Here is a 14,815-nt window from a genome sequence, read left to right on the forward strand (position 1 = left end):
GTTCATGGGAGTTTGCCCAACCAGTCCACATGTGTTTTGTGGACTTGGAGAAGGCATTCGACCGTGTCCCTCGTGATATTCTGTGGGAGGTACTTCGGGAGTACGGGGTCGGGGGCCCTCTGCTAAGGGCTGTTCGGTCCCTGTATGACCGGGGCAGGAGCTTGGTTCGCATTGCCGGCAGTAAGTCAGACCTGTTCCAGGTGCATGTTGGACTCCGGCAGGGCTGCCCTTTGTCACCGGTCCTGTTCATTATTTTTATGGACAGGATTTCTAGGCGCAGCCGTGGGCCGGAGGGGATCTGGTTCGGGAGCCACTGGATTTCATCCCTGCTTTTTGCGGACGATGTGGTCTTGTTGGCTCCTTCGAGCCAGGACCTCCAGCATGTCCTGGGGCGGTTTGCAGCCGAGTGTGAAGCAGCCGGGATGAGGATTAGCACCTCCAAATCTGAGGCCATGGTTCTCGACCGGAAAAAGGTGGCTTGCTCCCTCCAGGTCGGGGGGGAGTTCCTGCCTCAAGTGGAGGAGTTTAAGTATCTTGGGGTCTTGTTCACGAGTGAGGGAAGGATGGAGCGTGAGATTGACAGGCGGATCGGTGCAGCGGCTGCAGTAATGCGGTCGCTGTATCGGTCCGTCGTGGTAAAGAGAGAGCTGAGCCGAAAGGCGAAGCTCTCGGTTTACCGGTCAATCTACGTTCCTACCCTCACCTATGGTCATGAACTTTGGGTCATGACCGAAAGAATAAGATCCCGGATACAAGCGGCCGAAATGAGCTTCCTCCGCAGGGTGGCGGGGCGCTCACTTAGAGATAGGGTGAGGAGCTCCGTCACACGGGGGGAGCTCGGAGTAGAGCCGCTGCTCCTCCACATCGAGAGGAGCCAGTTGAGGTGGCTCGGGCACCTGCATCGGATGCCCCCTGGACGCCTCCCTCGGGAGGTGTTCCAGGCATGCCCCACCGGGAGGAGACCCCGAGGAAGACCCAGGACACGCTGGAGTGACTATGTCACCCTGCTGGCCTGGGAACGCCTTGGGGTCCTCCCGGAGGAGCTGGGGGAAGTGTCTGGGGAGAGGGAAGTCTGGGCGTCCCTGCTCAGGCAGCTGCCCCCGCGACCCGGTCCCGGATAAGCGGAAGATAATGGATGGATGGATGGATGGTATTGTCTCATCAAGGGGAAGGTGTGTTATTTTAGAGGCACCTTGATATCCTACTACTTTAAACTTTTTCAAAATAATTTCAGCGATGGAAACTGTGCTGTTAGTAAGTACTTACAATTTGATTTTAAATAATGTAATAGGGAAATGTGCATTTGAACAAAAACATGAAAAAGGTTTCAACTGTGATTTAACATTACAGGCACATTTAAATCTGGTCAATAAAGAATATTATTCATGAAGTTATTTAGTGGCTGCTTTAATCATCCAATCACAAAACAATTACCCAAAAACAAAAGAATGATTCATGGCTGCAGCAACTTAGAAGGAGCATTTTTTATTTTCATTAAAATAAGTACCAAATAAAAAAAAAAGGAATGCTGAATTGATCGCTAAAATAAAAGTATCAAACAAAAAACATTCATTTGGCAAAAGGATTTTCTTGAGAATACTATATTATTAATACTTCCAACTATGTGAGACATGCAGGGTCTTTAGAAGATGTACTGGGCTTCTTTTATAGTTGAAGCATCCATTGGTCAAATTATTCCAATTCTTCAAGAAAAATACCATTCCTATTTCTTCACCAATGTGAATGGGGAGCCAGTGTGCTCCGAGTACAATATTTAAAAACAAAACCAATAACCTACAAGGACAACTGAGCACAGAGAGGATACATGAACCGGTTTGTAGTCGAAGCCGAGGGATCAGCGAGACGTCTCAGGCGGGTCATCGCCTGTTTTGTAAACCGACTGTTTATTCATTGTGAACACTTTCACAATGAAGGGAAACATTTGGAGGTGTTGTGAGGTTGTGTGTGGCCGTAATTATACAATTATAAGCAGATTATAACACATTTAAAAATATGTAAAAAAAAAATGCACTAGTGACAGACAGTTTTACCAGAAAAAGTCATACACAGAACTAATATATGTAAATCATTTTTCAAATATGCGCTGTTCGTTGCCCGTTTCCAGTTCAGACTTTGTTTTTCCCTGAATTCCTTAAACACACCATCTCTCTCTTTCAGCCATCACCTCCCTCCCTCCCTCGTCTCGACAGTGAGGTGCAGAGGCAGCTAGTGGGCAATAAAGTTATGCCTCTCTGCAGATGTGAGCCATAATGAATAAATGATGATATTTAGAAAGACAGGGGTGTATTTGCGCAGAGTTGAGGGACTTGTAAATACACACATTTATAGTTGACAGGGCGGCGGGAAAAAAAACATGCAGCAGTCAAAACTCGGTTGTTTGCAACTTCTCCAAGACGGGGGCGCTCGTAAACAAATGCTTTATAGTTTATTACTGTTGAATCTGCCGTTCATTCACAAGCTTATTACCCTCTTTGTCGTTGCACACCTTTATTGTCTTCAGGTAATACTCTTCCTTGTCTCTCCCTAAATCCCTCCTTCATTTACACTCTCTCTCCTGCTCTGTGTCTCTCTCTCTCTATTCTTCCTAAATGCTCTGCTCTCTCTTATTGCTTCCTCACATTGCCTGCTTTATCTCACCAATATCCTCCCTTGGCATTTTGCCCTTTATAATATTATTTACAGCAGAGGCTGGGGGATAATGCCACATAATCAGAATCATGATTATCTTTTCATAAAAATCACTTTTTACACTTTTTTCTCCATAGAAATGTGTAATCCATTTAACCACATCCAAAGGTCTTGGGGTTTCCTCTGGGAAAATAAAACTAGTTAGTGAATAGATAGGATCCATTTAATTGAGCTACAAGGACATGGCAACTTCAACGGCTGAGCCTACGTTCAACCTCCTGCTTCCAATCTCTCCGTTCGTCGTCGACCCCCCTCCCTCTGGTTTCGCTCTGCACTACATCACCTTCCCATCTTTCATTTGTTCCCTTCTTCCATCTTCATTCTTGCTAATCTCTTTGCTCCCTATTGTTTCTCTCCTGCAAAGCGTTAGTGAACCCCCTCTCTTCCTCTCTCCCGAAGCTCCCTCCATCCTTCCACATCTCCGTCCCTGTCGACGGGTGGAAACATCCTCACGCCATCTGCTCTATGGTGCAACTGGGTAGCCTGTAATGGGATCCTCAATCATCCATACTCTCTAACTATCCCGCAGCCTCTGAATCCAAACTCCTGCTTTCCCCCTCGCGGACTCTTCTGTCTTTTAGATCATTTGTTGTTGTTTGTTGGCTCTGTTACTGGTACAGCTCTCTCTCTTCCCCTGACCAGAGGAACAAGTAAAAACTCAACTCTTGTATGTATGTTTGTGTGTTTCTCTCTGTAAGAAAGCATTGTTTATGACTAATAGGGGTAAATGCAGTACAGTACGTTTAGTTGGCCTGGGCAATATATGATATCAATATCATTATATGAGTTATGGCTTTACATTATGGCTATGGATATATATCGTCAAATGCCTGGTTTATGCCTGATTGATGGAGTTTTCTGAACTTACCAGACTTTTATATACGTTCTAATATTTGCCTTTACACAGTTAGACATAATATCCATATTACTGATGAGGTATTTGTTCAAAATATATTGTGATATTTGATTTTCTCCATATCATTCAGCCCTAACGAGTGGCAAATATGTATATATTGGCTGATTTAATAATTGAGTACGCATAAACCGACCTAATCATGAATGAGATATAATATGTTGGGAACATCTTCCCATTTTAAACTCCGGTGTTTATGAGCTGCTTGGTTTTTGCATCAGTTCCCATAAATATACAATCAAATGAACACATCTGGCATTTTCTACACCAGAACTCCATTTGTGCAGAGCGTCTAACATGATGAACTCAAGGCGGCATTGTAAAGTGTGTGGGGGGGGGTAATTGGGCCTTTGCATGGTTGGGTGTAAGCGGCAACTCTGTGTACCGCCAGAGACAATGTTGTACTAGCAGCCACGGTGTATGTGTGTGATTATTTAAGACTTGTTCTTACCTATGTCGTATGCCAGGAAGTCAGCAGAAAAGCACTTGGCTCCGTTGCTTAGCGACGTGTCATTGTGAGTGTTTCCCCCGAAAACCAGCACTGTGCCGCTTAGAAGCACCGCGGAGTGGAGGTACCGCGCTACGCCACTCTCCCCAAGGATCAGCCTGCACACACACACACACACACACACACACACACACAGAGAGAAGACTACAAGTCAGCAGAGTGAGACGTTTTAGGAAAGTGTTAATTTGTCAGTGTGTGTGGTAGGAAGCATGTTTATCCGGAAACGGAGATGATGTTTCTTGTATCTCTGTAACAGTATAACAATGTGTTGATCTGTTTTTTCCTTTTGGATCATTCAAAAATATTTGATTCTTAATGAAACCTGACTCGTAATGCGGAATCCAAAAAAGTATATAAAATGTGTGTGTGTGTGTGTGTGTGTGTATGTGTGTCCATGGTGCTGTGTTATTGATGGCGTCTGTGACCTGGCCTGTGGTGACTGCCCTTCATACCAACTGTTCTTTCATGCAGACACACACACACACACACACACACACACACACACACACACACACACACACACACACACACACACACACACACACACACACACACACACACACACACACACACACACACACACACACACACGTGCAAACATACAGAACACACTGTCACACAGACACTGTAGGAGGTCTTAATCTGCCGTGTGTGGCCTTCGGGGTCAAAGGTCACATATTGGAGACCAACTGCGTTGGCTATCTGTGGCTTCTTCAATTACTGCAGCAAGTCTGACTTTCCACCAGAGACTTGACCGTTCTTAAAGGGAACGCTCTGATAAATAAATAACGCTCATCTTTTCCTTCGCTCTGTGTTGAATGAGAAGTCTGACTTACACCATCACACGTTCATTCATTTCTTCGTATCAGTGGGTGTAGATTAGTATAAAATGACATCAGTAGAAACTGAATGAGGTCCTGGGTGTGTAAATGTGTAAATATGGAGGAAGTGTTGTGTTTGAATAAAGCCTCTATTTGACACGGAACTTGGTTTTACCGACAGTCGTGACAATAGAAGTCAACAACGAGCACATTTCTTCTTTTCATCCTTTTTACAATTGCTCTACCCTGTTCTTATTTTTATTTGGCTTAATAACATCCCATGCAGGGTAAACACACTATCATTAAGTTTGAAGCAAAAACCTGCATTTCATTTATTTCGGTTTTCATTTCGTGAAGCTATATCGAATGCTTTGTGACCGAGGAGCAATGTGAACTCTGATCCTGGACCAGTTGGGGACCATTTACATACAGATGTCATGTAAAAGACCCTATCCTGCCCCGGTGGACTCGTCAGGAGAACAGCTGGAATACCCACGAACGTTTCGCCGTGGGAATTTGAAAAGTCCACCAGCTCAAGTGACACCTGACTCCGGCAACGCATTCCATGTGAAAAGTGAGAGGTACGGGGAGACAGCAGGTTGTGTGTGTGTGTGTGTGTGTGTTTGTGTGTGTCTGTGTGTGAGAGAGGGGGGAGACTGATGGAGCCTAGCGTCCTCTTTCACCCATCCATCTGCCTGGGGTCACCTGAGGTCAGACCTCCTGTCAGATCCTTCTATTCTCACCCACCTCTCCTCTTTTTGACTCAAGCACGGCGATTTCTTCTATATTTGTAAGCTTGTATAACATGGCGATATAATAAGAGAATAACTTAGAACCATTACCATAAAATATACTCTGTCATATTACACACAAACACAGCAAGCAACAGTTGACCAACACTTACTCTCCGTAAGTTCAATTGTCACATTACTGTGTAGTTTGACGCCATATTTGCTAAATTTGGATTTCTATGCGTCATTGCTGCTTTGGCAACGTGTCCAGAATGCACCTTTCCTGTGACCATAGTGCATCATGGGATTGGTTCCAGCTCATTGCAACCTCTGGAGAGCATAAGCGGTTTAGATAATGGATGACTGGGTTTTAACACAAAGATGCAGCTGATCACAATGGCTGTCAGTGCAATCTGCATGTTTGGCAAGTTCCGGTGTCGCCTGGGTAATACCATCCTGTGCTCTCACCATGTCTTGGTGTGGACGTGGTATCGGTACATGTGGTCCACCAGGCCGTACTTGTTGTTGCTAAGCGCCTTGTATCCCCCGTGGACGAACACGCAGCCGCTGGCCTCATCGTACACGCTGCTGTGGCCGTAGCCCCCCTGGACCACGGCGCCTTCGGCGGACACGACCTGCCACGAGTTGGACCCTGAGACACAGAGAGGTCTGATTAGTGCAACACGCTCATAAAGAAAGATCAATGTATGCGACCTTGAAAAGTTTTGGACGCTTCAGCAGGTTGGGCTTCACTTTCATGCTAAACACACAGCACATTTAATTCCACAGGTGAGATAGAGCGAGGGAAGAGAAAAGAAGAGAGGCGGGGAGAGAGAGAGAGCCAAACACTGAGAGAGGCCAGAGGAAATTAGACTTCATTGAATTTAAAAGCATCCCTTTATTAGACCAGTGTGATGCATACCAATGATTGTGGGTGCATAGAAAATGTTATTAAAACCGGCAGGGAATTACATCATCTAAGCAGCCCCCAATAAAGAAAAGAGACAATACAACAACAAAGCCATTTCGAAGGAGGAGGAACTTCAAAAGCCTGAGAAAACGTGCCGTCATGCGGAGCGGTAAACCCCCTCAGAGCACAAGTAGTAGTAGTATTCACTTTCTTGTGAACAGAGAACCTAACACAAAATTAACTAGAAAAGCACTCAAAGACAGAATATCACCACACAATCCTCTGCATCCGTCTCGTTTACTGCAAATGTAATCTGCATAAAACATGTGCATCAATGATGGTTATTATTTTACCTACAACATCCTGAAGACTCATAGGCATTTGTACACTAATTCATTGTCAAACATTTCAAATGAGTCGCCTCATTTAAAATGAATGTTTTGTAAACTGTTGCCCATAAAGTTGGAATATTTTGTTTTCAGACACAATCCTCTGTTTATTCCTATTTAAATGCATCACTTTTGACCAGGTGCAATGACTACATTATGTGTCACAATTATCCATGTGAAAATGTATTCATGCATAACATTTATTTGGCACTATAAAAGACAATACATTTACACATTTCTCCAACTTTATGGGCGACCCTATATATGATCTATAAATACCCCAACAATTGTAGGATCGACTTATATCTGGCCACATTATGTTTAACATAAATTACATTGAAAAATCACACCCACAGAAGTGGATATCGTCATTGTGACCAATTGGTTTGTGGAATCAAGTTAGAAGTAAGGTCATTTTCTCAGACTTCTATACAATCAGACTTCTTTTTGCAAACAGGGGAGTCGCCCCCTGATGGGCAGCAGAGAGAATGCAAGTTTAAGGCACCACCGCTTGGCTTCACTTTTCAGACCTGACATTTTGCAGCCTGGTCACACCTCAAAGCATGTGTCATCGTTGTGACATACAAACAAACAAATTGGATGTGAAAGGGGTGAAGACAAGAAGATATTTGTAGGTGGTTGAAAGAGGTATTTGTCTCGACTTAAGAAGGTCAGGAAACAGTCATTTGGATAATTAGCATACACATAACACATAACGGCCATTATAAATGGTGGCGCTATCGGTGCAAAAAACAGAGCTTTCGCCCTTTGGCTCTCCGCCGACCTTTCCACCGAACCTCATTGGAAGTAATGGAATAGTTTTGAAATATTCTGCAAAGCAACAGAAAGAAACAAAACAAATATGCAAAACAAAAAAAAAGGCTCCCCGGAGAAGGTCAGGCCTTGGAGAAAAGCAAGGACGGCCGGAAACGAGAAAAACAGGAGACAGAGAGACACAACTGTACACTGACTATTTTAAACAAATAAACTTATCCTTGAAGAACACTGATGTTTCGGCTGATACATCATTATCTTTTTTTTTTATATTGGAAAATCACAAACAAGAAAGGAAAAGAAAGTTAACAACGGCGGAACACATGCCCAGAGAAAAATCAGACGTCGGAGAAAGAAGAAGGTCAACTCTTATCTCGTCTCCGGCAGCTAATTGCTGTGAACCTGCCTCTCTGAGTGGTCATTAAATCCTTTTACCTCATCCGTTACATCCCTTCTACTCCCCTCTGTTCATTTCCAGGTTGCACTGACTCTTAGCCTCTGAAGACTAATGATGCCCGCCGCAGACTTACGTGTGACATTGTCAGGCAGAGGGGGTGGGGAGGGTGAGGGGGTTGGAAGAAGATAAAAGTGATAGACACATGAGGGGAGAGAAGGAAGGAAAAGGTGAGGGAGGGGAGAGGGAGGTGACAGGGACTGAGGAGGAACGCTGACAGAGGGGGTCAGAAACCGAGGCCTGGAAGATGAAAGGAAAAGAAGGGGGGAGAAACAGGAGATGAGAGAGTGTAGAAGAAGAGAGAGAAAAAAGGGAGGGATGAGAGAGAAAATAGAAAACAGGTAGGGAGCGTGAGGGAATGCATTGGGTTCATTTATCAATGTCTTCTCCCAGACGCTCCGGCCTGGGTGCCACCTCTTCTTAATGGCCACTCTGTGTGTGTGTGTGTGCGTGTGTGTGTTTTCTTCTCCAGCATGTGTCAAAGATCCAACTCTAATTTTGGCTGTTGGTCGACAGCGCTGTGCGAGACCGCCATCTACTGGCCAGTCAGGGAAACAAAAGGGGAGGACGACATCATCCGGGGTTCCACTCCTGTGCAACATTTTTGTCACGTAGGTTGTTAGTAATGTTTTAATGTCGATGGTCACATGACTCATTTGTCACTCCCTAGTCACATGAGTCATTAGTCAGTGAAGTTTTCCCAACCTTGTTTGGTGTTTTTATTGTTCTCGACTGTGTTTGCTGGTTTGGGTTGAAATCTTGCATTTGTGAATGTCAACAGTAAGAGGACTCCCTGCCCTCTCCATCCTCGAAGTAAGAATGTATAAAAAAAAAACCCTCTGGGAAATGTCAGGTTCTTAAAGAGCCATCAATAAAAAGCAATTAAACAATCCCGAAAGAAGGGGAAAAAAAACAATCGATGTCAGCCAAGTCAGCAAATTGCACTTACTGATGTTGTACTCCTGAACTTTGTTGATGTAGCTGTAGATTGGCGAGTATCCGAAGAAGATCAGCATCACCGGCTCGCCGTCGGCCAGCTCCACCGCGTGGGCCGTGTGCCCCTCCAGGGCGTAGGGAGGAGGCGGGGCCGGTTTCTGCAGCGACCAGGTGCGCCTGGGGACGTTGAACACCCACATCTCGTCCGTCACGTTGGCCAACTTCGTCTCCAGCTTCCCGCCGAACATGTAGATGTCATCCTGCGCGAGGGAAAAGACGCGGAGGTGAGCATTTGGTACTTTTTAGTGAGTTAAATTTGTCCCTCGTCTTATTAAAACCCATTATAGACTTTTGGCCACTAAGCTGCAAAAACATTGGCATATAATCAACAATAAACCTAGCGTTTATAATGGGATCCCCCCCATTAGCATCCGCTTTGAATAGCTTGGCATTTTAGGAAACGCACATTGACTTTTCTTGCAGCGGCGCCGCTTCGACACGGCCGAGGAGTCTCCTAAAATATCAGCGTGAAACTGAAAGGTGAGGGGTGAGGAGTCGGCAGGTCTGGCAGGATGTCTCCGTTACTCCCGGAAGATAAAAATAAAACCAGCGTGTCTGCTTTGTGCTCCAGTCTGAGAGGTTTCACGAGAAGGGGACAAACTACAGCGATGAACTGAAGTCATTCCTTTCATCGGCCCAAGCTAGAGAGTTACTGCTGCCTACAAATGTCCTGTCTGCAGGACAGACACATCTGTCTTTATTCTCCTTCTGTCCTTCACTGTCAAATGACCCGTTCCAAACAAAAATAAGCATGTCCCAGTATTTTAGACGACATTTGATGCTCAGCACCGTATGTCACCGAGTGACTTACACATGGATGAAAGTTGGTGTTGTCTTTTTTATTTCCACTGCTAAGGTTAATAATGGACCGGTCTTCAAATAAATAGTTTCCTTATTGAGTCACTTGTGGATTATAACTTCAACTATTAATTATGACTTGATTATTAAATAGTCTATGAACATGTCAAAAACCATCGTGGAGATAATATCATGTCTTCACATGGTTTACTTTCTCTATAGCCAACAATAAAAGATTGTTAAGATATTCAGTTTGCGATAACTTAAAAACATAGAAGCAGCAAATTTGACAATAATGAAGCCGTAACACAACTGTGAGCAGATTAATCCACACGTGTCTGTAAACTGCTTTCAGGTTTGTTTGTTTTTTCATCTTTCAGGTCTTAAAGTAACCGTTAAAGCTGAGTACGGACGCATAAAGTCTATGATGATGACAGGAGATGAGTTTCAAAACTACACTGAGGCTGAAATGATTCCTCTATAAATGAGCCACAACATAATTTTATTATAGTGAAGTAAAGCTGTCGGGGAGTTCAATTCATTCTCCTGATGCAACAATACGAATTACATTAAGATCACACACAGATCTCGATCAAAATTAAGGATTTCATGTCTGGCTGAGGGAGACTTGGCAGGAAGACGGGTGCTAACTGGCTGATGTATAAACTCTGTTTGGCACACGGGAACGAAGACCAGAGCTCAAATACGGCAACTTCCAAAAGAACCTTTTGTGGAAAAATAGAATAAATACTGAAATTGGAAGCTTAAGGTGAGACCCTACAAGCAGTTGTTCATGCACTTGGAGGTGTTTATTTTACTACATTCTACTAGCATTAGATAATGTCTCATTAAAAATGTAAACGTAACATTTCAGAAAACTTGTGATAAATAAAAAACATGTCTTAATGTCAGTGATCAACAGGGGAACTTCCATGGTCATATATTTTAGTTAGTAACATGTTCATGTGTGGCGCCTTGCAAAATGTACTTCTCAGTTTCATGCCTATCTATATCCTGAAGGTTTTAACAGAGACGTTTCCTCATATATAATTCATAACATGATTTGTAGAGGATTTTATTCACTTGGCCATTTTCATGGTTGTTGACAGTATTTTCTGATTTGTGGAGAGATAAAAAAAAAAAAGAGATTCACAAAATTCCCTCTGTAACAACCTTTGTCTCTACATATGCCAACAACATGGATTTTGATCCAACGTTCAGTTTTCTGTTCTGGGAATGTATGCAGATTAGCACACATTTACTAAGATAATGCCTAGTTTGCATAAAAAAAAGGTCAGACTGTGTCTATGTCTATGTCCATGTATTATTGTATGCCACTCCTTTTTTTACTGTGAGTGAAGTGTAGCAGCCACAGCTGTTTACCTGGTAGAGAACCAATGAGTGGCCGTATCTGTAGAGAGGTCCGCTGCTGACGGGCACCACATCCCACGTGCTGCTCTCTAGGTTGTAGCTGTAGACAGAATGAATCAAAGACAAACAGAGCGGATGACCTTAATCCCTATATGTGGCTGTAGAGAGCAGGAGAACAGAGAGGTGGTATTTAAATGTATAAGGAATCCTAAAAGAACAGGTGGAATGAATAACATTAACAATGGATTCATGCCATCTCGGTGTTCGAGCCAGCATGCTCCTGGAAGCGGCTCCCTTGTTACTAGTGTTATTCACTACACCTGTGCTGTCTCTGCTATGTCATGCCAAAAGTTCTGCTGTGAGAAGGATCTATTGGCTATCACGCTACAGTAATGAGTGCTAAAAGCCAGAGATGAGTCAGCACTTTTGCACTTAAAGGTTCCCTCGACTCAAAGTCAATGGGTTTTTTTTCCCCCAAGTGGTATTTTAGTGAAATGCCTGAAACAAGGTCCACGTGTACCATTTTGTGTTAGTTAACGCCCCTCTTGTGAATTCTGCAGCTTTAACATGTCTTTAAATAGACGGCAAGCGGCAAAATGAGACTACAAAACGCCATCATACCGACTCGTCCACATTTAGGTTGGTGGTAGGGACTTGGAGTCATGCCACCGTGGTGTAGTTTGGTTATAACCTAACGTTAGCTTTTTTACTTCTGCTGATTGCATTCATCCTTCAAAAATCACTTCTGAAGATGACAGGAAAAACTCATACTCATGGAATTCAGAACATATATATATAATTGAATAACATCAAATGTATTATATCAACAACAATGAATGATCAGAAGTTTTTTTTTTTATTTCAGAGCAAAAGGTCCATTGTAATTACTTATGACCAGCTTATTATAAGCTTAGTTTCACTCTATAAAATAGCAATTGAAATGTTTGGTAGAGCATGTTTTTACCTTTATTATAATTCTGTCCAGTAAGACTTTATGTCTGAAAACCTCATCTCTGCAGTGACTTTCATGTTGCCAACATCCTGTAAAAAGGTGGACTGAAAAGGTATCCTATTTAATGGCACAGCGACATCTAGTGGATATTTATTTTAGCCTAACATTCCTGAAGCGAGTGGAAGAGATGGCTCAAACAAGTTGAACACATTTTTCAATAAGATGAAGTGATTTACAATGTGCTCTACAGAAGCCCAATGCTTTGTCAGCCTCGTGTTTCTGCCTCTGAGATTCACAGCTGCTGAGTCAGACTTGCTGCTTACTTGAGGACCATGTGGTAGTTGGAGTAGTTGAAGGAGTATCCTCCCACCACCCACATCAGCCCGGAGTGCACCAGAGCCTGATGGGACGCCCGACCCAGAGACTGAGCCGACGGCTTCACACTTGGCAGCACCCAGAAGGCCTCGGTGGAGGGGACGGACAGAGAGCAGTCTGGACCTGAGACAAAGAGAGGGAGGAGGGACAGACAGACACAGTGAACCATCACAGCCATCAAAAGCATGAGGACTTGTTATGTGTATTAAGTGTGTATAGAATTTGAAATGTCTGCACTGCAGGTAAACAGCCTCAAATAACAAATACAACCTTTTTTTTCAGGAGTGTCACAATTAAGGAGGTTTTAAGGATGATATGAAGTGTAAAAGTGGCCTTGTTTTTTAACCTTCACTAGGAAAATGGGGGGAAAAAACGTTGTCAAAACGATCATTGAAACTATAATTATACTGCACTATATCAGTTACAGAACGTTGCATACTATATCTTTTATTTTGATGAGGACATTTGCAGAATGCTTTCACCGATGACAAAATGAGTCACTATAGCAGCATGTGTTGTCGGCCTCTTTAATAACAAGCACTTGACCAGTGTGTTGGATTTAGAGGGAATTATTGATATATATATATATATATATATATATATATATATATATATATATATATATTCTATTCTTGTAGTGCTTTAAAATATACCCTAAGACTCTTAACGTGGTACAAAATAGATCAATCACAAAAAACTAAAATCTAAAACATTTTCAATAGAAATATCTAGATAGGGAGGGTGCTCTATATGAGAGAAGGTGACACTCAGGGATTGTTTTTTCTGGAAAGGGTTTATTTCCTTTTTTGATCTCTTCCTAAATTGCATTTTTTCCCTAAACCTATTTCTGAGAGATATCACCAAAGTTAAACTTCCCAAACAAAGTCCGCCATGTTTTTCTACAGTAGCCTGGACAAACCTCTAAATTCTACACACTGCTTCTTTATTAAGCTTGAAAATCTATGAGTTCATTCAATACTTTGAAAATTTTTGGAAAATAAATTAATGTTTCCCTCCAAAACAAATCAGACCAGACAACAGCAGTCATAATATCCTCCTCTTTAAGTCCATTGACCTCTCTGCTCCTCCGTTGGGGGAGTTAAAGAGGCTCACATCATCAGGGGGTTCTAATGAGGCAGATGGGTCCAATTAACGTTTAAACAGGTAACGAATGAGAGAAAGGTTTATTCATGCAAACTGCATCCAAATGCACTTCTCTCTCTGTGGACGGTGGGCTGAGGAGAGTGGAGAGATAGAAGGGGAGAAGAGAAGGACAAACCATAAAACATGCTCTTTTCATTAACACAAAAACATTTTTCTTCCTGCTGTGGAATGGCAGTTGCTATGGCGACCAGCACTTTTATTACCCCCATGGTTTGTGTATTAGATGACTGCTCTGAGGCTGCGACTGTCTCCACCTGACTCATTACCCCACAGACACACACATCCCCCTGTCTCACTGACGTCTTCACTTCCACCTTATTAAATAGATGAGAGGTACTCATAACGTTTACAGTTAAGTGGATTCAGACCTCTACAACATGCCTGCAAACTTTCAACAACAATGACAAATCTGATCTACGTCTTAGTTTATGCTACAAAACTAAAGCATGCATGAATCATAAAAGTTTGTGTTTTTCTGTGGAAAACAAATGTTTCCCTTAAATTGCCAGTCAAGGGACATATTTGTCAAATTAAATGGTGAATATGAATGAAACATTCCAAAATACTTTCTCAATTAACATTTCAAAAGTGACATTGTTTCTACTTGTATTTACACTATTAATCCAAGAGGGGGCAGTGCTTCACCATCCAATATAACTTCACCAGACTAATGCCTAGTGGGATTTTATTATTACTATTTTTTGAAAATAATAATAATAATCGTAAATAATACATTGAGAATTGTATTGATGAGATTACATACAAATTAATATATTAATTTGACCATGATTCTTTGACTAATGTTCCTGATAAATAAGAATAGCAGATTAAACACTACCTGAAGATTTTTGTCAATATATATATATATATATATATATACACACACACACACACACACACACACACACACACAATAGTGCAGCTGCTGATTTCAGTCAGATATCATGACC

General features: G+C 42.6%; 1 protein-coding gene across 2 annotated transcripts in view; it reads right to left on the bottom strand.

Moving 5' to 3' along the window:
- The window catches only part of atrnl1a (attractin-like 1a), a 248,380-nt gene that overhangs the window by 196,277 nt on the left and 37,288 nt on the right, over positions 1-14,815 (bottom strand). For both annotated transcript variants that reach the window (XM_084020523.1, XM_084020524.1), the window contains exons 6-10: positions 12,650-12,824; positions 11,387-11,474; positions 9,159-9,405; positions 6,151-6,334; positions 4,074-4,228 (exon numbers count right to left, since the gene is read on the bottom strand). In XM_084020523.1, the coding sequence (XP_083876649.1) occupies positions 4,074-4,228; positions 6,151-6,334; positions 9,159-9,405; positions 11,387-11,474; positions 12,650-12,824 (849 nt within the window). The remainder of the gene's footprint in view (positions 1-4,073; positions 4,229-6,150; positions 6,335-9,158; positions 9,406-11,386; positions 11,475-12,649; positions 12,825-14,815) is intronic.

Source organism: Eutrigla gurnardus (genome assembly GCF_963514095.1).
Source record: "Eutrigla gurnardus genome assembly, chromosome: 11".
NCBI lineage: Eukaryota > Metazoa > Chordata > Actinopteri > Perciformes > Triglidae > Eutrigla > Eutrigla gurnardus.